The sequence below is a fragment of the Scyliorhinus torazame genome, chromosome 7, assembly GCF_047496885.1.
Source record: "Scyliorhinus torazame isolate Kashiwa2021f chromosome 7, sScyTor2.1, whole genome shotgun sequence".
Classification (NCBI taxonomy): domain Eukaryota; kingdom Metazoa; phylum Chordata; class Chondrichthyes; order Carcharhiniformes; family Scyliorhinidae; genus Scyliorhinus; species Scyliorhinus torazame.
In genome coordinates, this window is record NC_092713.1 from 23,340,821 (window position 1) to 23,366,780 (window position 25,960).

General features: G+C 48.3%; 1 protein-coding gene across 1 annotated transcript in view; it reads right to left on the reverse strand.

Annotated features, from left to right (window-relative positions):
• LOC140426088 (calcium-activated chloride channel regulator 1-like) overlaps positions 1-25,960 on the reverse strand; it is an 80,083-nt gene that overhangs the window by 44,961 nt on the left and 9,162 nt on the right. Inside the window, exon 3 of the mRNA XM_072510431.1 lies at positions 2,463-2,613. Within this exon, the coding sequence (XP_072366532.1) occupies positions 2,463-2,613 (151 nt within the window). The remainder of the gene's footprint in view (positions 1-2,462; positions 2,614-25,960) is intronic.

The following is a 25,960-nucleotide window of genomic DNA, read 5'->3' on the forward strand; positions in this document are numbered from 1 at the left end:
GGTCTTACTGCAAATGGACACAAACTGTTTCAATGGACAAACTGTTTCAATATCTGAGGAGTCGCGGATTGTGCTGAATATTGTGCAGATATCTCTATTTCTGACCTTATGATGGAGGCAAAATCATTGATAAAACTTCTTACGTTGTTGGGCCTAGGACCCTACCCTGAAGAACACCTGCAGTGATGCCTTGGGACTGAGATGATTGACTTCCAACAATCACAACCATCTTCCTTTATGCAGGTATGACTCCAGTCAGTGGAGAGTTTTCCCACATATTCCCATTCAGTCCTGTTTTGCAAGGACCCCTTGATGCCACACTCCTGTCTTGATGTCAAGGGCAGTCATTCTCATCTCATCTCTTGATTTCGACTCCTTTGGCCATGTATGGACGAAGGCTTTAATGCGGTCAGGAATTGAGTGGCCCTGGTGGAACTCAAACTGAGGTTATTCCTGAGTAGATGCTGCTTAATAGTGGTGTTGATGACCCCTCCATCACTTTGCTGATAATCAAGACTAAACTAATGGGGCAGTAATTGGCTATATTGTTTTGACCTGCCCTTTGTGTCTAAAAACCTGATCTGTCTTCAATGTACTCATCGACGGAGCATCCCACTGCTCTTTGGGGTAGAGATGCGCTGAAGGTTCACAAACCCTGTGAGCGAAGGAACTACTCCTCAAGTCAGTCCCAAAATGGCCAACTCCTCAATCTGAGACTGTGCCCCACCCTCCCTGCCTGGTGTTCTGCCTTCCCCACCCAGGACAGGGTTGCGGGAGGGAGAGGAGCGGCGGGGGGGAGGTGGGGAGGAGGGGGAGAGGGAGATGAGAGCGGGGGAGGGGGGGGGCTTGAACTTTCCTGTTCGGGGTCAGTAGATTGCGATTTTGCCCCACCCCAAAAGCACTAAGGGGGTGCTAAGAATCCTTCTCTGAACTCCGACCTCAACTAGTGGGCAGCTCATTGCAGGCCTCGGGATGTAATTGGCCTGGATACCCACGAATGCCACCCAGTAGGTGGCGTGCGCCCAGATGAGACATTCCTGAATGGCCAATGCTAGGACAGCCGCCAGCATTTGATACCCAGTCATGGCCATTCGCGTGTAGTTCATTTTTAAAAAAACTACTCCAAACGGGTCAATGAAAATAAGTCAGCAACTTCGGATCAGAGGATCACTGTTTCTCCTTGAGACGCTCAAAGTGAGACTTTCCCATCACAAATCGCACAGGTCAGGCCGCTGTTTACATGAAATTCTTTGTGGCCCTTTAAAGATTTTCAGTTTCAATATTTATCTAGCTGTCTAGTACATCTGAGGCGGCTCTCAAACGGGCCGAGCCCACACAGAGAATCACTTTCGGTTTGGATTCCCGACCACTTCCTGACATCATCTCACCAATTTTCTGCAGTTTAGCTTTTGGGTTGCCTGCTTGCATGCAGCAAACGTCCTGATGTCGTTCCTGATGTGGATCGAGGGGCGGCTCATCGAGGTTCCATCCCTCGACCCCCAATGCTGCCTCTCACTGCAGAACGGAGGCTTATTGTCCCATCGAGTCTGCACCGACCTTCTGAAAGAGCATCCTACCCAAGCTCAGTCCCCTGCCCTATCCCAAGCTGAGTCTCCCGCCCTATTGGGTGGCACGGTAGCACAGTGGTTAGCACTGTTGCTTCACAGCGCCAGGGTCCCGGGTTCGATTCTCTCGTTGGATCACTGTCTGTGCGGAGTCTGCACGTTCTCCCCGTATCTGTGGGGGTTTCTTCCGGGTGCTCCGGTTTCCTCCCACAAGTCCCAAGCGACGTGCTGTCAGGTGAATTGGACATTCTGAATTCTCCCTCAGTGTACCCGAACAGGCGCCAGAATGTGGCAACTAGGGGCTTTTCACAGTAACTTCATAGCAGTGTTAATGTAAGCCTACCTGTGACAATAAAGATTATTACCATTATTATTTATGGATAGGACATACATGAGCAATTTTCCACATTGTCGGATAGATGCCAGTGTTGTGCTAGTTATACAGCAGTTAACCAATGTGTAGCATCTACAGTATTGTTGTAGTGGAACAGCTTGGCTAGGGGCGCAGCAGGTTCTGGAGCAAAGGTCTTCAATTCTATTGGCGGACTGTTGTCAGGGCGATAGCCGTTAAAGTGTCAGCTGTTTCCTGATATCACATGAAGTGAATCAAATTGGCTGAAGACTGGCACCCAAACTACTGGGGACCTCCAGGGGAGGCCGAAGTGGATCATCCACTCAGCAGTCCTGGCTGAAGATAGTTTATTAGGTTTAAATTCCACCCGCTGCTCTGGTAGGGTTTGAACCAGTGTCCACAGCACACGTTAGCCTAGGCCTCTGAATCACTAGCATGACACATTGCCACTACCCTGCCATCTTTTCCCCCATCTCGCTAAGTGGGCAGAAGTCAGCACACAAAGAACAAGCAACAATGGTGTTAACTCACTTAAAGTAATTTACCTTTTGGGCCATAGATTTGGGTCAGACTGCTGTTTCGTATAAAGTTTGGGGTGAAGTGAATATACTGGCCCTTCTCTCCACATCCACCGTACTGTTGAGTGTACGGTTCATCTCCATATTTAAGATACGGTTCAGCAATGATCACATCAGCCTCGGGAAAGACAAATAGACATTTTCATGAGAGAATCACTGCACCTGTGCTCGTGCATGCACGCATACACACACACACAACAAACACACACACGCATGTTTCAGTACCGGACCACACCCCAATTAATGTTAGGAAACCGGAACGGGGTGCTGTCGGCGATTTATGAGGCGATTCTGAGAGAGACGAGCAAGGAGGGGACATGAGAAGTATTTGGCAGGAAGGATCAAGGAAAACCCAAAAGCTTTCTATAGGTATGTCAGGAATAAGCGAATGACTAGGGAAAGAGTAGGACCAGTCAAGGACAGGGATGGGAAATTGTGTGTGGAGTCTGAAGAGATAGGCGAGATATTAAATGAATATTTTTTGTCAGTATTCACTCAGGAAAAAGATAATGTTGTGGAGGAGAATGCTGAGCCCCAGGCTAATGTAATAGATGGCATTGAGGTACGTAGGGAAGAGGTGTTGGCAATTCTGGACAGGCTGAAAATAGATAAGTCCCCGGGACCTGATGGGATTTATCCTAGGATTCTCTGGGAGGCCAGGGAAGAGATTGCTGGACCTTTGGCTTTGATTTTTATGTCATCATTGGCTACAGGAATAGTGCCAGAGGACTGGAGGACAGCAAATGTGGTCCCTTTGTTCAAAAAGGGGAGCAGAGACAACCCCGGCAACTATAGACCGGTGAGCCTCACGTCTGTAGTGGGTAAAGTCTTGGAGGGGATTATAAGAGACAAGATTTATAATCATCTAGATAGGAATAATATGATCAGGGATAGTCAGCATGGCTTTGTGAAGGGTAGGTCATGCCTCACAAACCTTATTGAGTTCTTTGAGAAGGTGACTGAACAGGTAGACGAGGGTAGAGCAGTTGATGTGGTGTATATGGATTTCAGCAAAGCGTTTGATAAGGTTCCCCACGGTAGGCTATTGCAAAAAATACGGAGGCTGGGGATTGAGGGTGATTTAGAGATGTGGATCAGAAATTGGCTAGCTGAAAGAAGACAGAGGGTGGTGGTTGATGGGAAATGTTCAGAATGGAGTACAGTCACAAGTGGAGTACCACAAGGATCTGTACTGGGGCCGTTGCTGTTTGTCATTTTTATCAATGACCTAGAGGAAGGAGCAGAAGGGTGGGTGAGTAAATTTGCAGACGATACTAAAGTCGGTGGTGTTGTCGATAGTGTGGAAGGATGTAGCAGGTTACAGAGGGATATAGATAAGCTGCAGAGCTGGGCTGAGAGGTGGCAAATGGAGTTTAATGTAGAGAAGTGTGAGGTGATTCACTTTGGAAGGAATAACAGGAATGCGGAATATTTGGCTAATGGTAAAGTTCTTGAAAGTGTGGATGAGCAGAGGGATCTAGGTGTCCATGTACATAGATCCCTGAAAGTTGCCACCCAGGTTGATAGGGTTGTGAAGAAGGCCTATGGAGTGTTGGCCTTTATTGGTAGAGGGATTGAGTTCCGGAGTCGGGAGGTCATGTTGCAGCTGTACAGAACTCTGGTACGGCCGCATTTGGAGTATTGCGTACAGTTCTGGTCACCGCATTATAGGAAGGACGTGGAGGCTTTGGAGCGGGTGCAGAGGAGATTTACCAGGATGTTGCCTGGTATGGAGGGAAAATCTTATGAGGAAAGGCTGATGGACTTGAGGTTGTTTTCGTTGGAGAGAAGAAGGTAAAGAGGAGACTTAATAGAGGCATTCAAAATGATCAGGGGGTTGGATAGGGTGGACAGTGAGAGCCTTCTCCCGCGGATGGATATGGCTGGCACGAGGGGACATAACTTTAAACTGAGGGGTAATAGATATAGGACAGAGGTCAGAGGTAGGTTCTTTACGCAAAGAGTAGTGAGGCCGTGGAATGCCCTACCTGCTACAGTAGTGAACTCACCAACATTGAGGGCATTTAAAAGTTTATTGGATAAACATATGGATGATAATGGCATAGTGTAGGTTAGATGGCTTTTGTTTCGGTGCAACATCGTGGGCCGAAGGGCCTGTACTGCGCTGTATTGTTCTATGTTCTATGTTCTAAAAGAAGGCACCGCTGGAGGGGATTAAAGCAAAGTGGGAGGAAGAGTTGGGAGAGAGCATGGAGGAGGGGTTGTGGTGTGAGGTGCTCCGGGGGGTAAATGCCTCAACTTTGTGCATGAGGTTGGGGCTGATACAGCTGAAGGTGGTCTATAAGGCGCCCCTCACAAAAGCGAGGATGAGCCGACTCTTTGAGGGTGTAGAGGATGTTTGTGAACGTTGCAGGGTAGTGGGTTAGGGGGTAGGTTAGGGGGCAAAGCATGTTCATATGTTTTGGTCCTGTCCGAAGTTGGGGGGGGGGATATTGGAGGGAAGTATTCAGGGTAATTTCGAAGGTGGTACTTGGAGGATTGAGCCGGGTCCTCTGGAGGCCATATTCGGGCATGTTTGGACATGTGTATGTTGTTGGTGACTATGTATGGGTGGATGGTGGCTTCCTGAATCCTTTTCTTTGATGTTTGTATTTAAAATGTTGAGGGTTATTTGGGGGTTGGTGGGAGGGAGGAACTGTTGGCCAGGGGATTGACATTGTATTTGTTACCATTGATTGTTTGCTGGTGAATGTAAATTTGTATGAAAATGTGAAAAAGGAGGAGAATAAAAATATATTTTTTTTAAATGTTAGGGAACCTGATGAAACCCCAACAATTTTTCAATTTGTAAAATGTGAGGAAAGGATATTTGGCTCCAGGAGGGAGCACAGGAGCAACCACAATAAAATCCCAGAAAACAGCTTTTCAATTAGAACATAAGAACTAGGAGCAGGAGTAGGCCATCTGCCCCCTCGAGCCTGCTCCGCCATTCAATGAGATCATGGCTGATCTTTTGTGGACTCAGCTCCACTTTCCGGCCCGAACACCATAACTCTTAATCCCTTTATTCTTCAAAAAACTATCTATCTTTATCTTAAAAACGTTTAATGAAGGAGCCTCTACTGCTTCACTGGGCAAGGAATTCCATACATTCACAACCCTTTGGGTGAAGAAGTTCCTCCTAAACTCAGTCCTAAATGTACTTCCCCTTATTTTGAAGCTGTGCTCCTTAGTTCTGCTTTCACCCACCAGTGGAAACAACCTGCCCGCATCTATCCTATCTATTCCCTTCATAATTTTATATGTTTCTATAAGATCCCACGTCATCCTTCTAAATTCCAACGCGTACAGTCCCAGTCTACTCAATCTCTCCTCGTAATCCAACCCCTTCAGCTCTGGGATTAACCTAGTGAATCTCCTCTGCACACCCTCCAGCGCCAGTATGTCCTTTCTCAGGTAAGGAGACCAGAACTGAACACAATACTCCAGGTGTGGCCTCATTAACAACTTGTACACTTGCAGCATAAACTCCATCTCTCTAGCAAGGAAGGGCAAAATTCCATTTGCCTTCTTAATCACCTGTTGCACCTGAAAACCAACCTTTTGCGACTCATGCACTAGCACACCCAGGTCTCTCTGCACAGCAGCATGTTTTAATATTTTATCATTTAAATAATAATCCCTTTTGCTGTTATTCCTACCAAAATGGATAACCTCACATTTGTCAACATTGTATTCCATCTGCTAGACCCTAGCCCATTCACTTAACCTATCCAAATCCCTCTGCAGACTTCCAGTATCCTCTGCACTTTTTGCTTTACCACTCATCTTAGTGTCGTCTGCAAACTTGGACACATTGCCCTTGATCCCCAACTCCAAATCATCTATGTAATTAACAGTTAAATAATTCTTAAAATAAAAGGAGACACTTTGACTACCAACGTACACCTTCTCTATCACCAACGAGTGAGAGAGAGAGAGAGAGAGAGCAAGAGATCTTTGTCAGACTAAAAAATCCAACAACCAAAACTGCTTGCTACAGATCTCGCTCCTCCCATTGATACCTCATCTCGATGCCACTCAGATGTCCCATGACGAGTTTACCTAAGTCTAAATACAATGTCTGAAATGATTTACTCTCCAGGGAATCTCCAGCAATCATAACAAAGTTCCTTTCGGCATCTCTTTTGAAGCAAGTAAATGGTTAAAATTCATAATGATCTCACTTTTATGACATCTTAATTGCAGGTTTAGCAGACACAGAGTCTGGATGCCTTAACCTAGGCTCTTTAATAATATTACTGCAACAAATATATACCTTAACCCACACTTCTAATAACATTACTGCAACAGATATATATAAGGTACAATCTGTATAAAATTTATTTCATTCATCACACGCACGCATGCAAGTGCACCCAACACACACAAACACAACCAAATACACACACCCTAACTCACACACCCTGACATACATACCTCAGCACACATACACACAATCACATTCCAACACACACACACATACCCCAACACACACATATCAACACAGCCTGACACACACATGCATACACCTCAGCACACACAGACAAACGCACACCCAATGCACATGCACACCCTGACAAACATGCACACACATCTCAAAACAACCAACACACACACACCGTGATACCCTGACACACACACAGAAACACAAGCAACATATACGCGCACACTCCCCAATATGCACACACACCCTGTTACCCTGACAAACACACACATGAGAGGGATAGATAGAGTGGACGTTCAGCGACTTTTTCCTCGGGTGGATGTAGCTGTTACAAAGGGACATAACTATAAGGTTCATGGTGGAAGATATAGGAGGGATGTCATAGGTAGGTTCTTTACTCAGAGAGTGCTTGGGGCGTGGAATGCACTCCCAGCTATGGTAGTGGAGTCGGACACTTTAGGAACTTTCAAGCGGTTATTGGATAGGCATATGGAGTGCACTAGAATGATTAAGAGTAGGTTGATTTGATCTTAGTTTCAGACTAGTTGGGCACAACATCGTGGGCCGAAGGGCCTGTACTGTGCTGTACTGTTCTATGTTCTATACCTCAACACACCCACACCGGACAGACGCACACACCTAATACACACACCCTCTGACACACGCACACACAAACATGCCAACACACACCCCAACATACACACAAACACACCCTACACACATGCATGCACACACAAACACATACCCGACACACACTAGCACATACCTGACACACACTAACACGCATGCAAACACACGCACACCCCAACACACACCGGCACACACACCGACACAAACTCATCGAACACACAAGCCCCTCAACAAACATCCCCCGAACAAACACACACACCAACTCACACAACCACATGCATATACGCGCACCCAAAACACACACATTCCCACATACACACCCCAACATACCCAACACAGACAGGCACTCAGACGTACAGACACACCCTGACACACTCACACCTAGAAGCACACACAAACCGAAGACACACACACCCAACACCTACACCCCAACACACACACATTCCCCATCCATACTCCAACATGCAAACACATCCAACACAGACACACACATCCAACACACACAAATTCAACACGTGCACACACACGCACATCCTATACACATGCCCCAGCACACATACTCTAACTCACACGCTCACCCCATCACACACATACACCCCAACTCACACACACCACAGCACACACACCCCAACACATACACACACGTGCACAACACATGCACACACTCGCACATGCACACACTCGCACACATTCACACACAATTAAGGAGTGATGAGAAACGTAAATATCCTGGCAGATCTTGTGGTTGAACTTCTGTGGAGCTTCTTCCAAACTGTTGCCACAACTTTGACCTCCGTTCCCAAAGTGCAAACGTTCCAGTTAATTATGGTTTTGGCAGTCATAGATTAATTACACAGTCAGCAGCCGCAGTGTTGTGTCCCCATAGTTGGCTGCATTGGACATGGCTCATATTCTGAGAAATTTGTCCAAAACTCTGTACAAAAAATGGCGATTGGAACAAAGGAGGAGCTCATTCTGCCCATCGCATCATAAGAACATAAGAACTAGAAGCAGGAGTAGGCCATCTGGCCCCTCGAGCCTGCTCCGCCATTCAATGAGATCATGGCTGATCTTTTGTGGACTCAGCTCCACTTTCCGGCCCGAACACCATAACCCTTAATCCCTTTATTCTTCAAAAAACTACCTATCTTTATCTTGAAAACATTCAATGAAGGAGCCCCAACTGCTTCACTGGGCAAGGAATTCCATAGATTCACAACCCTTTTGGGCATAACCCTGCTGAATCTCTCGTGCAACTCATCCCGTCTCAGCAACCCACACCGCCATTTCCCCGGAGCTCTGAAAATATTTGTTTCCTTATATATTTCTCTTTTGAAAGCTATATTTTAATTTGCCTTCACCCAGATCACAAGCAGCCCACTGCAGTTCCTAATCACTCACTAGAACATAGAACATAGAACATAGAAAATACAGCACAGAACAGGCCCTTCGGCCCACGATGTTGTGCCGAACCTTTGTCCTCGATTAATCAGAGATTATCATTGAATTTACAGTGCAGAAGGAGGCCATTCGGCCCTTCGAGTCTGCACCGGCTCTTGGAAAGAGCACCCTACCCAAACTCAACACCTCCACCCAACACCAAGGGCAATTTTGGACATTAAGGGCAATTTATCATTGGCCAATTCACCCAACCAGCACATCTTTGGACCGTGGGAGGAAACCGGAGCACCCGGAGGAAACCCACGCAGACACGGGGAGGACGTGCAGACTCCGCACCGACAGCGACCCAAGCCAGAATTGAACCTGGGACCCTGGAGTTGTGAAGCAATTGTGCTATCTACAATGCTACCGTGCTGCCCTTAAGAACAAATAAATCTACACTATATCGTTTTACTGTAATCCATGTACCTATCCAATAGCTGCTTGAAGGTCCCTAATGTTTCCGACTCAACTACTTCCACAGGCAGTGCATTCCATGCCCCCACTACTCTCTGGGTAAAGAACCTACCTCTGACATCCCCCCTATATCTTCCACCATTCACCTTAAATTTATGTCCCCTTGTAATGGTTTGTTCCACCCGGGGGAAAAGTCTCTGACTGTCTACTCTATCTATTCCCCTGATCATCTTATAAACCTCTATCAAGTCGCCCCTCATCCTTCTCCGTTCTAATGAGAAAAGGCCTAGCACCCTCAACCTATCCTCGTAAGACCTACTCTCCATTCCAGGCAACATCCTGGTAAATCTTCTTTGCACCTTTTCCAAAGCTTCCACATCCTTCCTAAAATGAGGCGACCAGAACTGTACACAGTACTCCAAATGTGGCCTTACCAAAGTTTTGTACAGCTGCATCATCACCTCACGGCTCTTAAATTCAATCCCTCTGTTAATGAACGCGAGCACACCATAGGCCTTCTTCACAGCTCTATCCACTTGAGTGGCAACTTTCAAAGATGTATGAACATAGACCCCAAGATCTCTCTGCTCCTCTATATTGCCAAGAACTCTACCGTTAACCTTGTATTCCGCATTCATATTTGTCCTTCCAAAATGGACAACCTCACACTTTTCAGGGTTAAACTCCATCTGCCACTTCTCAGCCCAGCTCTGCATCCTATCTATGTCTCTTTGCAGCTGACAACAGCCCTCCTTACTATCCACAACTCCACCAATCTTCGTATCGTCTGCAAATTTACTGACCCACCCTTCAACTCCCTCATCCAAGCCATTAATGAAAATCACAAACAGCAGAGGACCCAGAACTGATCCCTGCAGTACGCCACTGGTAACTGGGATCCAGGCTGAATATTTGCCATCCACCACAACTCTCTGACTTCTATCGGTTAGCCAATTCGTTATCCAACTGGCCAAAATTCCCACTATCCCATGCCTCCTTACTTTCTGCATAAGCCTACCATGGGGAACCTTATCAAATGCCTTACTAAAATCCATGTACACTACATCCACTGCTTTACCTTCATCCACATGCTTGGTCACCTCCTCAAAGAATTCAATAAGACTTGTAAGGCAAGTGCTTTTCCTTCTGCTGCTGGGGTTTCTTTTGGCAGTTACTTTAAAACGTGTTTGCTAGTTCTTGACTATTCCACCAATGCGAACAATTTCTCTCTATCTTCTCTTTTTGAATACCCCCACCAAATCTCCCCTTAAACCTCACTTTTCCAAGGACAACAGCTTCTCCATGTAACTGAACTTTGTTATGTACTTTATATCCCCCTCTTTATGTAGCCCAGGATCCCAGATGCATTATTCGCTGTTCTTTTTAATACTCTTTTTAAAAAATAATATTTATTGTCACAAGTAGGCTTACATTAACACCGCAATTAAGTTACTGTGAAAATCCCCGAGTCGCCACATTCCGGCACCTGTTCGGGTACACTGAGGGAGAATTCAGAATGTCCAAATTACCTAACAGCATGTCTTTCGGATGAAACACACGCAGACACGGGGAGAACGTGCAGACTCCGCACAGACAGTGACCCAAGGCGGGAATCGAACCTGGGACCCTGGCGCCGTGAAGCAGCAGTGCTAACTACTGTGCCCTGCCACCTTTGGTGATTTGTGCATGTACAGCCCAGACCCATCTGCTGTTCTCTTTAGGATTGTAACTTTTGTTATATATATTGGCTCTCCACACTCTTAGTGCCCAAATTAATCAATTTCCAGTTCTCTGCATCAAATTTCACCTGCCACTCGTCTACCTAGTCCTCTTGCGGTTCATCACTATCCTCCTCAGAGTCGACAACACTTCCGAGTTTTGCATCGTCCGCAAATTTTAAAATGATGCTCTCTATTCCTCGTACTAGGGAACGGGCCCGGCCAGGTCATCAAAGTTGCAGTGGGAGAACATGGGCAGCACGGTAGCATTGTGCATGTAAATTCTACGAAACATGTGGCGATAAGTGACCACAATTAAGTAAGCTTTCAGACACTCATGGAAAATCATAGAATTTACAGTGCAGAAGGAGGCCATTCGGCCCATCGAGTCTGCACCGGCTCTTGGAAAGAACACCCTACCCAAGGTCAACACCTCCACCCTATCCCCATAACCCAGTAACCCCACCCAACACGAAGGGCAATTTTGGACACTAAGGGCAATTTATCATGGCCAATCCACCTAACCTGCACATCTTTGGACTGTGGGAGGAAACCGGAGCACCCGGAGGAAACCCACGCACACACGGGGAGGATGTGCAGACTCGGCACAGACAGTGACCCAAGCCGGAATCAAACCTGGGACCCTGGAGCTGTGAAGCAATTGTGCTATCCACAATGCTACCGTGCTGCCCTAAAAGGACAAGTGTTGTCCTAGGGTTAAGGTGCTAAATTGGGGGAAGACTAACTATAGCCAGATTAGGCAGGATTGGAGGCTGTTGTTTGGGAAAGGCTGTTTGAGGGTAAATCCACATTTGGCATGTGGGAGTCTTTTAAGGAGCAGCTGATGGGAGTGCAGGACAGGCAAGTGCCGGTAAAAAGGAAGGACAGAATTCGGGATGACCAGGGAAAATGAGAATATTGTCAAAAAGAAAAAAGATGCATGCGTGAGGTGCAGGCAACTAAAAACCAGATGAAGCACTTGAGGAATAGAAGGAAAGTAGAAACGAGCTCAAGCAGGGAGCGAGGAGGGTCACAAAATGTATTTGGCAGACAGGATTAAGGAGAATCCCAAGGCATTTTATACGTATATTAGGAACAAGATGGTAGCTAGAGAAAGAGTTGGTCCACTTAAGGACAAAGGAGGGAAATTATGTGTAGAACCAGAGGAAGTAGGTGAGGTCCTTAATGAGTGTTTTGCATTCGTATTCACAAAGGAGAGGAGCATGTTGATTTGTGGTGCCTCAGAGGGATGTGTAAACACTTTAGAACAGGTCGTTATTTTGAGGGAGGAAGTGGTAGGTGTGTTAAAAAGCATCAAGGTAGACAAATCCCCAGGGCCAGATGGCATCTCCCAGATTACTGAGGGCGACAAGAGATTAAATCCCTGGGCCTCTAACAGAAATCTTTGTGTCCTCATTGGCCACAGGTGAGATCCCAGAGGATTAGAGGATAGCCAATTGTGTACCATAATTTAAGAAGGGTTGCAAGGATAATCTGGGTAATTATAGGCCAGTGAGCTTGACGTCAGTGGTATTGAAGTTGTTGGAAAAGATTTTCCGAGATGGGATCTATGCGCATTTGGAATTGAATGGTCCTATTAGCAACAGACAGCATGGTTTTGTACGAAGGAGGTCATGTCTCAATAATTTGACTGAATATTTTGAGGAGGTGACAAAAATGATTTACGGGGGAAGGGCTGTGGATGTTGTCTACATGGACTTTAGTAAAGCATTTGATAAGGTCCCTCATAGCAGGCTGGTGCAAAAGATTAGATCACATGGGGTCAGGGGTGAACTAGCTGGATGGATCCAGAACTGGCTTGGCCATAGAAGACAGAGGGTAGCAGTGGAAGGGTATTTTTCCGAATGGAGGTCTGTAATTAGTGATGTTCCGCAGGGATCAGTACTGGGACCTCTGCTCTTTATAAATGACTTGGAAGAAAACATAGCAGGTCTGATTAGCAAGTTTGTGGATGATATTAAGATTGCAGGAGTTGCGGAGAGTGATGAAGATTGTCAGAGAATACAGCAGGATATAGATAGGCTGCAAAATTAGGCAGAGAAATGGCAGATGGAATTTAACCCGGACAAATGCGAGGTGATGCATTTGGTAGATCCAATTCAGGTGGGAGCTATAAAATAAATGGCAGAACCATCAGGAGCATAGAGCCACAGGGAGATCTGGGTGTGCAGGTCCATAGATCGACAGGGCGGCATGGTAGCACAGTGGTTAGCACTGTTGCTTCACAGCTCCAGGGTCCCAGGTTCGATCCCCGGCTTGGGTCACTGTCTGTGCGGAGTCTGCACGTTCTCCCCGTGTCTGTATGGGTTTCCTCCGGGCGCTCCGGTTTCCTCCCACAAGTCCCGAAAGACGCGCTATTAGGTGAATTGGACTTTCTGAATTCTCCCTCAGTGCACCCAAACAGGCGCCGGAGTGTGACGACAAGTGGCTGTTCACAGTAGCTTCATTGCAGTTGTTAATGTAAGCCTGCTTGTGAAAAAAGATGATTATCAAAAGTGGCAACACCGGTGGAAATGGTGGTAAAGAACGCATACGGTATGATTGCCTTTGTAGAACGGGGTATTGAGTATAAATGCTCAAAAATTTTGTTGCAGTTCTATAGAATGTTGGTTAGGCCACATTTGGAATACTGTGTCCAATTCTGGTCACCGCACTACCAGAAGGACATGGAGGCTTTGGAGAAAGGACAGAAAAGGTTTACCAGGATGGTGCCTGGTATGGAGGGTATTAGCTATGAGGAGGGATTGAATAAACTGGGATTGTTCTTCCTAGAGAGACGGAGGCTGAGGGGCGACCTGATAGAAGTTTATAACATTATTAGGGGTATAGATACGGTGAACAGCTGGAGACTTTTTCCCAGGGCAGAAATGACATTTACAAGGGGGCACAACTTCAAAGTGAGAGGGGACAGGTTCAGTGTAGATGTGCGGGTGATGTTTTTTACACAGAGGGTGTGGTGGCCTGGAATGCACTGCCCAGTGAGGTGGTTGAGGCAGATAAGTTAGCGACCTTTAAGACTTATCTGGATAGTCACATGATAAAAAAGGATACAGGAGGTTGGTCTAGATAGGACACGTGATCGGCGCAGGTTTGGAGGGCCGAAGGGCGTGTTCCAGTGCTGTATTGTTCTTTGTTCTTTGTATGCCTAAGTCTACTTTCTGACTGTAAACTCTCACCCAGCCACCAACCCATGTGACTGACCACCGCAGCCACACCCATGTTGCCCACGCACAAAGGTGCTTTAACCAAGGATTCTTGCAAGAGTGTCAAAGAATTGGAATGCAGGCTGAAAATGTCCTGTCCAGGTCCCTGATGTTTAATAGAACAATAGAACATTACAGCGCAGTACAGGCCCTTGGGCCCTCAATGTTGCGCTGACCTGTGAAACCACTCTAAAGCCCATCTACACTATTCCATTATCATCCATATGTTTATCCAATGACCATTTATATGCCCTTAATGTTGACGAGTCCACTACCGTTGCAGGCAGGGCATTCCATGCCCCTACTGCTCTCTGAGTAAAGAACCTTCCTCTGACATCTGTCTTATATCTATCTCCCCTCAATTTAAAGCTATGTCCCCTCGTGCTAGCCATCACCATCCAAGGGAAAAGACTCTCACTGTCCACCCTATCTAATCCACTGATCATCTTGTATGCCTCTATTAAGTCTCCTCTTAACCTTCTTCTCTCTAACGAAAACAGCCTCAAGTCCCTCAGCCTTTCCTCATAAGATCTTCCCTCCATACCAGGCCACAACCTGGTAAATCTCCTCTGCACACTTTCCAATGCTTCCACATCCTTCCTATAATGCGGCGACCAGAACTGCACGCAATACTTCAAATGCGGCCGCACCAGAGTTTTGTACAGCTGCAACATGACCTCATGGCTCCGAAACTCCACCCCTCTACCAATAAAAGCTAACACACCGTACGCCTTCTTAACAACCCTATCAGCCTGGGTGGCAACTTTCAGGGATCTATGTACATGGACACCGAGATCTCTCTGCTCATCCACACTACCAAGAATCTTACCATTAGCCCAGTACTCTGTATTCCTGTTACTCCTTCCAAAATGTATCACCTCACACTTTTCTGCATTAAACTCCATTTGTCACTTCTCAGCCCAGCTCTGCAGCTTATCTATGTCCCTCTGCAACCTGCAACATCCTTCCACACTGTCCACAACTCCACCGACTTTAGTGTAGTTTAGTGACTTCTACGCCCTCCTCCAGGTCATTTCTAAAAATGACAAACAGCAGTGGCCCCAAAACAGATCCTTGCGGTACACCACTAGTAACTGAACTCCAGGTTGAACATTTTCCATCAACCACCACCCTCTGTCTTCTTACAGCTAGCCAATTTCTGATCCAAACCGCTAAATCAGCTCAATCCCATGCCTCCATATTTTCTGCAGTAGCCTACCGTGGGGAACATTATCAAACGCTTTACTGAAATCCATATACACCACATCAACTGTTTTACCCTCATCCACCTGTTTGGTCACCTTCTCAAAGAATTCAATAAGGTTTGTGAGGCACGACCTACCCTTCACAAAACCGTGTTGACTATCCCTAATCAAATTATTCCTTTCTAGGTGATCATAAATCCTATCTCTTCTAATCCTTTCCAAGACTTTGCCCACAACAGAAGTAAGGCTCACTGGTCTATAGTTACCGGGGTTGTCTCTACTCCCCTTCTTGAACAAGGGGACAACATTTGCTACCCTCCAGTCTTCTGGCACTATTGCTGTAGGCAATGACGACATAACGATCAAAGCCAAAGGCACTGCAATCTCCTCCCTAGCTTCCCAGTGAATCCTAGGATAAATCCCATCTGGCCCAGGGGACTTATCTATTTTCACACTTTCCAGAATTGCTAATACCTCCTCCTTATGAACCTCAACCCCGCCTAGTCTAGTAGCCTGTATCTCAGTATTCTCCTCGACAACATTGTCTTTTTCCTGTGTGAATACGGACGAAAAATATTCATTTAGCGCCTCTCCTATCTCCTCGGACTCCACGCACAACTTCATATACTGTCCTTGACTGGCCCTACTCTTACCCTAGTCATTCTTTTATTCCTGACATACCTATAGAATGTTTTAGGGTTTTCCTTGATCCTACCTGCCAAGGACTTCCATTGTCCCCTCCTGGCTCTTCTTAGCTCTCTCTTTAGGTCCTTCCTGGCTAACTTGTAACTTTCAAGCGCCCTAACTGAACCTTCACATCTCATCTTTACATAAGCCTCCTCCTTCCTCTTGCCAAGTGATTCAACTACTTTAGTAAACCACGGTTCCCTCGCCTGATAGGTACATACTTATCAAGGACACACAGTAGCTGTTCCTTGAACAAGCTCCACATTACAATTGTACCCATCCCCTGCAGTTTCCTTCCCCATCCGATGCATCCTAAGTCTTGCCTCATCGCATCATAATTGCCTTTCCCCCAGCTATAACTCTTGCCCTGCTGTATATACCTATCCCTTTCCATCGCTAAAGTAAACGTAACCAAATTGTGGTCACGATCACCAAAGTGCTCACCTACCTCCAAATCAAACACCTGGCCTAGTTCATTACCCAGTACCAAATCCAATGTGGCCTCGCCTCTTGTTGGCCTACCTACATACTGTGTCAGGAAACCCTCCTGCACACATTAGACAAAAACTGACCCATCTAAAGTACTCGAACTATGGCATTACCAGTCAATATTTGGAAAGTTAAAGTCCCCCATAACAACTACCCTGTTACTTTCGCTCCTACCCAGAATCATCTTTGCAATCCTTTCCTCTACATCTCTGGAACTTTTCGGAGGCCTATAGAAAACTCCCAACAGGATGAACTCTCCTTTCCTGTTTCTAAGCTCAGCCCATACTACCTTAGTAGACGAGTCCTCATCAAACGTCCTTTCTGCCACCGTAATACTATCCTTGACTAACAATGCCACACCGTCCCCTCTTTTACCACCTTCCCTGAGTTTACTGAAATATCTAAGCCTCGGCACCTGCAATAACCATTCCTGTCCCTGCTCTGTCCATGTCTCCGAAATGGCCACAACATCGAAGTCCCAGGTACCAACCCATGCTGCCAGTTCCCCTACCTTATTTCGTATGCTCCTAGCATTGAAGTAGACACACTTCAAGCCACCTACCTGAACACTGGCCCCCTCCTGCGACGTCAAATCTGTGCTCCTGACCTCTATACCCTCATTCTCCCGTACCCTAAAACTACAATCCAGGTTCCCATGCCCCTGCTGCATTAGTTTAAACCCCCCCAAAGAGCACTAACAAATCTCCCCCCCCCAGGATATTTGTGCCCCTCAGGTTCAGATATAGACCATCTTGTCTGTAGAGGTCCCACCTTCCCCAGAAAGAGCCCCAGTTATCCAGAAATCTGAATCCCTCCCGCCTGCACCATCCCTGTAGCCACGTGTTTAATTGCTCTCTCTCCCTATTCCTCATCTCACTATCGCGTGGCACGGGCAACAACCCAGAGATAACAACTGTTTGTTCTAGTTCTGAGCTTCTATCGTAGCTCCCTGAAAGCCTGCCTGACATCCTTGTCCCCTTTCCTACCTATGTCGTTAGTGCCAATGTGGACCATGACTTGGGGCTGCTCCCCCTCCCTCTTAAGGACCCGGAAAACACGATCCGAGACATCACGTACCCTTGCACCTGGGAGGCAACATACCAAACGTGAGTCTCTCACGCCCCCACAAAATCTCCTATCTGTGCCCCTGACTATCGAGTCCCCAATTACTAATGCTCTGTTCCTCTCCCCCCTTCCCTTCTGAGCAACAGGGACAGACTCCGTGCCAGAGGCCCGTACCCCATGGCTTACCCCTGGTAAGTCATCCCCCCCACAAGTATCTAAAGCGGTATACTTGTTTCTCAGGGGAACGACCGCAGGGGATCGCAGGCTATGGAGAGAGAGCGGGTAAATTGAGTTGAAATCAGCCATGATTGAATGGCGGAGTGGACTCGATGGGCCGAATGGCCTTACTTCCGCTCCTATGTCTTATGGTCTTATGGTCTTATGGATCCCTGCACTGACTGCTTCTTCCCAGTCCCTCTTACAGTTACCCATCTATCTCCAATCTTTGGTGTAACTAATTCCCTGAAGCTGCTATCTGTCATGATATTCAAACACACACATCATGATAGACACACCAACAGACAAATCAGAACACACAACACCACAACCAATGACAGAAAGATATAAAAGCACAGACACGACCCCTGGTGGTCAGTATTAGCTGCAGAGGAGAACCAGGACACATCTATTGCCAAACACACTCAGGGAGACAGCACGTGCAGAGTATCCAGAACGAACTGTATTATAAGAGTTATAATAAAATAGAGTTGTACCACATACAACTGTGTTGGCTCATCTGTGCACCAGAGCACCCAACACCACATGGTACAGGAGTGGATCGATACCTGCCGGCATACCTCAGTGTACACAGACAACCAGCAGTGCCCAGGCATGATGTACGAGCTCCCGGTTCCGCAGGCGCTCCAGTGCGACGGCGACCTCCACGAAAACTGGCGGCGATTCCGGCAAATGTTCGAGTTGTTCCTGGCGGCAGCTGAACTCAAGGACCTGGATGATAAGGAAAAAATTGAATTTCTCCTCACCGTCGCCGGTGCAAGGACAAGAGCAATGTTCAGAAGGTTCAGGTTCTTCAGGAGGCAGCAAAGGCACGATTACCAGGCAGTCATGGGCAAATTCGCCAAGTACTGTGAAGAATACGCAATCCAATGGGGACTTAAAGGTAAGAAAAGCTGCAGTACTCACCTCGTGGCTGGGATCCCGGAGCCCGAAATCCCGGGCCTGAGAAAAGGCTGGGTCGAGGTCGGCGGCCATCTTGCTAAAGGTATAACGCTAGCACAGTTGCGCGAGAAGTGCGCAGAACCGGAAGTTTCGTTTGCGCATGCGCGAGATGCTGCGCATGCGCAGTCAAGAAAACGGCCATCGGTAAAGGAACAGCGATCTGAGCATGCGCAGTCGCTTCCTACGTGCTACATACCGAGCGTCAGGATGTCAGAGGCCCCAGACTGCACCAATTTAAAAGGGAAATGTCCCAAATCCAATTTAAAAGGGAAACGTCCCAAATCAAAAAAACAAAAATCTGTTAAAGCTGTAAAACAACCTTCCTTCACCTGGAATGACAGCACAGTGCCGCAAATTGACCCAGGAGATGAATTTGACCTCCGAAGAACCCTCCGACAAGCAGTTACCTACGCACAAGCCGATGATTCCGACCTTGAATACTTCGATGACGATTTTTACAGTGTTTCCGGACCTCGCGAGCCCAATGATAGCTCCGTGGTCCTATATGACTATGACTCGGACGAACCTTTCGTGTTGCACATTGGCGGCCCCCACATTGAATCCGACGCAGATGCGGATTCATTTTTCGGATTTGAGGATCTTCAATCCAGCAGATATGACGTTCCAACTTATCAGTACCGGATGATGCTGCAGCCTGACATTAACAGACAGGGAGCGGTGCAAGCACACGGAGAGTGCCCTGCTGCCACACAGAGCGTGGTCCACGTCCCGCTCAACGTTCCCGACTCTATGAAAGAAGACATGCAAGACTCCAGAGTGCAGTCCTCGCATGAACCAGAAGTGACTCCAGTGTCACAAGCTTCCACAGCAAGCTCGTGGACAGACTCCACAATTGCAGAAATGCAAGACTCCAGAGCGCAGTCCTTGCACGGACAAGCAGTGACTCCAGTGTCACAAGCCTCCAGAGAGAGCTCGTGGACAGCCTCCACGATAGAAGCAACGCAAGACTCCAGAGCGCAGTCCTTGCACGAACAAGAAGTGACTCCAGTGTCACAAGCCTCCACAGAGAGCTCGTGGACGGACTCCACGATGGAAGGAACGCAAGACTCCAGAGCGCAGTCCTTGCAGGAACAAGACCATGAGGGTCTAGCAACCTCTCCTGACCAACCAGCGGCAGACGATGCAAGTCTGCCATGCTCCCGTGAACAGCAAGAAGGCTATAACAGCCTACCATGCTCCACTACACAGCAGCATGACCATGACGGTCTCTCATGCTACAATAAAGGGCACAGCGCTGAAGACTGTTCAAGCCCAACTGAAGACAAGCCAAAGGAATCGCCTCGTCCAAGCCCGAAGAAAAAAGGTTCATGCGCTGACCTTCAGGATCATTGTAGCCGAACAGAGATTAATAATGCTGCACGGCCACAGAAGGATGCTGAGGATTTGCTAACGAAATTAATTGAATGTTTAACTTGCAAGGAGCAGACTGAGACTTGCCAGTGTTTTAGTACGGATCGAAAAAATGGACAAGACATTGATCCTCAGGTAATGGAAATAACACAACCTGAATCATATCTACAGCAGGGACAAATGTCTCCCTTCAACACAATGCCGCAAAATCCCAACTTCGGAGACCAGCAGTTAGTCAGTAATGACTCTTCAAACCTGGAGGGGAACATTAATTGCATTGAACCTATACACACTCCACTGATTATTGAGCAGAACATTGGAGCAAGAATCCTGAGGACACCGACATCGAGTAGCCAGATAACGAATTAAAAACCCACAGCAGTTTCAAGTGAACCAAGTGTGCTTTCCACTAATGGTGAAGATGCAGATAAGGTCGACCCGATTATCCATTGTACCACACTAACCCCAGTGATTAAGCAGTTATGTATGGGGAGTATAATGTGGGCAATTGAGAACAGTAAAAGAGAGACTGTGACCATGCCAGTCCCAGCAAAATCAGACCCAGAGACCATGAAGGCATGTACATTAAACAAAGTTACATATGAGGTACCTGAGAAGAAAAGTGAAACGGAATGTTCTTTGGAAAATGGTACAATGTCGATAGAAACAGTGGATCCTATATTCGAGACCATACATATGGGAGAATTTGGGGGTAATAAACAAGGTTCTGCAATGTCTGGGGGAAGATTTAAAGTTCCAAAGAAGAAAAGCCCAAATGAAGGACAATGGCAAGACAATGACAGTCCACCGACATGGTGTGCACCACCAGATGAAAACTCTGACAATTTACCCAACCCTAGTGAACAGCAAGCTGCTAATGACGATCTATCCACGGGATGTGAGACGAGTGACGACAGCATCCCACTTCCCATGCAAAAGGTGCAAGGTGACAGACCTCGCCTAGTGCGTACCGAGGCACTCAACGATCACGGTGGGACCACTGACGACTGCGGTGGTGGCACACCGCTTCCACCCTCGATGGCTCGAGCCTCTCCACTGGTTGGTGCATTCCTGCATGTTCCGACTCCAGAAGTGCAGCTTCAGGGAATCTCGGCTGCCTCCAGTGAACCTGTTGGGACTCCGGACAGGGGGCATCGACGGAAGGCACACCGGACTCCAGATGGGGAGCAGCCAAGCGCCGACTCTGATTTGCGCACGCCAGACCTTGCTCCGGACGGGCGGTGTCGCGGCCTCGGTGATGGCACGCTCAGGGTGACGGCAGATGCCACGGCGACAGGGAATGGATCGCGTGGCAGTCCCACTGGGTCGGCAGTGGCAACCAGCACCGGCGGTCCAAGATGGACACACCAACTCGCGCCATCGCCAGACGTTGATGCGAGCAACAATTCTCTCTCCAAGGCGACATGCTTCGACGTTTCTCTGCAGAGTCGCCCTTCCGGCACAGCAGGTGGCCGGAACCAGCGTACACGGTCTTGGCCAACTTCCACATCTGGCACAGTCATCGCCTTGCATGATATTAGTGATGGTGCTACTTCGATGGCAACGACCCATCGGCTACAAGATGCTGTCCACCACAAACATAAAAAGAAAACAGACTCCACCTTGTTCCTGGCATGCAGGGCGGATGGATTGGTGCGTAGGCGAAATCAGCGGGCTTTGTGCCGCCTTCCACGCTCGCAACTGCACCGTACGCACACGCCGGATCCTCCACTGGTTCCCAAGGATGACTTCGTGGAGATGCCACGGATCATGCCCCTTCCATCGCCACCAGAACCAAACCACAGCCAGGGCACCACTAACAAAGATGTTGAATGTTATATTTGCACGAAAGAAAAAAACCAAGCACTGCACGAAGTACAACAAATGGTAAAGTAGAGACTTCGGCAACAGCATCACCTCCAACAGTCCAAGGTGAACCAGTGTGACCCCAAATCTCCACAGCTGAACCGGCTTGAGGACCAGCCCATTCTTGAGGCGGTCACCCATTAGACTGGACTTATAACGCTGTTAATACATTCAAAAAGTCAAACACTTCTGTATTATAACCTGTTGTTGTTTATTGTTCCAGATATCGTCTGACCGGACCAATGTTCAAGTTTTTTTTTTTCTCTCGCATCCAAGTTTTGTTATGGTACAACCTTGTTAGTGTGACGCACCCGACATCGCCCCATGTAAATAGTTACGTCATAAATACACGCTGTACACAACACAAACGCACACTCTTAGATGCACTCACGACACAATTATATTTATAACCACGTAGGCACTTGTCTTTGTAAAAAGGGGGGATGTCATGATATTCAAACACACACATCATGATAGACACACCAACAGACAAATCAGAACACACAACACCACAACCAATGACAGAAAGATATAAAAGCACAGACACGACCCCTGGTGGTCAGTATTAGCTGCAGAGGAGAACCAGGACACATCTATTGCCAAACACACTCAGGGAGACAGCACGTGCAGAGTATCCAGAACGAACTGTATTATAAGAGTTATAATAAAATAGAGTTGTACCACATACAACTGTGTTGGCTCATCTGTGCACCAGAGCACCCAACACCACACTATCTATGACCCCCTCTGCCTCCCGAATGATCCGAAGTTCTTCCAACTCCAGCTCCAGTTCCTGAACTCGGTCTTGGAGGAGCTGGAGATGGCAGCACTTCCTGCAGGTAAAATCAGCAGGGACACTAACGGCATCCCTCACCTCAAACATCCTGCAGGAGGAACATTGCACTTCCTTCCCTGCCATCCCTCTAACTTTCAACCAAGATCTGGCTATCAACTAGAATTTTTTTTAAAAATAATAATAATACAATATGGTACTTACCTCACACCAATGGGTTTTATTATTAGGTTAGAGGAGGAGGGCGGGTGGGAGACACTACACGAGTAGTGTCTCAGGTTTCCTCTCCACCAGAATTTATTGGTGAGGGACTTCCCAGAAGTCCGCGGGTCGAACTTCCTGTTCCCGCCTTTAAAAATATATATTTTTTTAAAACAACAGCAAAGAGGAACAGGAACGGGACCAGGTAAGTGTTTACTTAAAATACTCACCCACCAGCAGCCCCCGCACTCCGCCCCCACTGAAACTCCAAGAGATGCTCCTGCAAGGTAAGTTATTTCAAACTTCAATACTCACCCACCAGCAGCCTCTGCACTCCGCTCCCGCTGAAACTCCAAGAGATTGCCCCTGCAAGGTAAGTTATTTTAAACCTAAATACTCACCTACCGGCAACCCCTGCACACCGCTTCCCAGAAGTCCGCGGGTCGAACTTCCTGTGTGTATAAATGTGTGTGCTCACCGAGCTGCAGCCATTTCGGCAGCAGCTGCAGGAGGCCACACATGTCTGTGTAATAAAGCCTCGATTACTCTCTACTCTCGTCTCGCTGTAATTTATAGCTGCGGTAATGGTGTTCCGTGCCCATCCAGCCTGCCCCCACAGCCCACCTCCTGGTTACCCCCGCTACTCCCCCTGGCCCTGGCAGAAGCCCCCCGGCCAGCGGCACAAATGTCAGCAAACTATGGAAATGTTGGACATTTTCCGCACCCCCTCCCTCCCCCTCAGCAGCCATGACGGCGGTTCCGCCATTTTTAAAAGCACAAGTGAACCGCGCCTCGGGAACTCGGACCGTCGGAGGCGGAGAATCACAGGGGCCCCAGGTCCACTAATAATATGCAAACTGTGTATCACTGTACGTGCGTTCCAGAACACACTGACACCACGGTCGAGGCGACGGAGAATTGCGATTTGGCAGCAAATCGGCGCCACCACGATTTTGCCATCGGAACCGATTCTATTTTGGCATCAGCCGACGGAGAATCCCACCCTTCATCTTTCCTCTTTTCCACACGTTTAAACAAAAAAGCAACGCTCCCAATAAATACACAGCAGCATAAAGTTTTCATACCCTTCCACACACTGGGCGTCATTCTCCGACCCCCCCAGCGGGTCGGAGAATGACCGTTGGCCGCCGTGCATCCCGCCCCTGCCGGTTGCCGAAGGTTCCGGTACCGGATACTCGGCGGGGGCGGGAATCGGGCCGCGCCGGTTGGCGCCCCCCCCCCCCCCCCCCCCGCTGGATTCTCCGGCCCGGATGGGCCGAAGTCCCGCCGATAAATTGACTGTCACGCCGGCGTAAATCAAACCTGGTATTTACCGGCGGGACCAGGCGGCGTGGGCAGGCTCCGGGGCCCTGGGGGGGGCGCAGGGTGATCTGACCCCGGGGGGGTGCCCCACGGTGGCCTGGCCCGCGATCGGGGCCCACCGATCCGCGGGCGGGCCTGTGCTGTGGGGGCACGCTTTCCCTTCCGCCTCCACCACGGCCTCCACTATGGCGGAGGCAGAAGAGACTCTCCCCACTGCGCATGCGCAGGAAACTGTCAGCGGCCGCCGACGCTCCGCGCATGCGCCGCCCCGACATGTCATTTCCGCGCCAGGTGGCGGGGCAACAAACGCCATTTCCGCCAGTCCCTCCGGCGTCGGCGTAGCCCCTCAATGTTGGGGCTCGGCCACCAAAGATGCGGAGCATTCCGCACCTTTGGGGCCGTGCGATGCCCGTCTGATTGGCGCCGTTTTGGGCGCCAGTTGGTGGACATCTCGCCGTTTGGGGAGAATTTCGCCCACTGTCCCGCCCACACACTGTCCCTTCCACACAGTGTCCCTTCCACACACTGTCCCTTCCACACACTGTCCCTTCCACACAGTGTCCCTTCCACACACTGTCCCTTCCACACACTGTCCTTTCCACACACTGTCCCTTCCACACACTGTCCCTTCCACGCACTGTCCTTTCCACGCAATGTCCTTTCCACGCACTGTCCTTTCCACGCACTGTCCTTTCCACGCACTGTCCCTTCCACACACTGTCCTTTCCACACACTGTCCTTTCCACACACTGTCCCTTCCACACACTGTCCTTTCCACACACTGTCCCTTCCACACACTGTCCCTTCCACACACTGTCCCTTCCACACATTGTCCCTTCCACACATTGTCCCTTCCACACACTGTCCTTTCCACACACTGTCCCTTCCACACACTGTCCCTTCCACACACTGTCCCTTCCACACACTGTCCTTTCCACGCACTGTCCTTTCCACGCACTGTCCCTTCCACACACTGTCCTTTCCACACACTGTCCTTTCCACACACTGTCCTTTCCACACACTGTCCCTTCCACACACTGTCCTTTCCACACACTGTCCCTTCCACACACTGTCCCTTCCACACACTGTCCTTTCCACACACTGTCCCTTCCATACACTATCCCTCCAACACACTGTCCTTTCCACACACTGTCCCTTCCACACACTGTCCCTTCCACACACTGTCCTTTCCACACACTGTCCTTTCCACACACGGTCCTTTCCACACACTGTCCTTTCCACACATTGTCCTTTCCACACACTTTCCTTTCCACACACTGTCCTTTCCACACACTGTCCTTTCCACACACTGTCCCTTCCACACACTGTCCTTTCCACACACTGTCCCTTCCATACACTATCCCTCCCACACACTGTCCTTTCCACACACTGTCCCTTCCACACACTGTC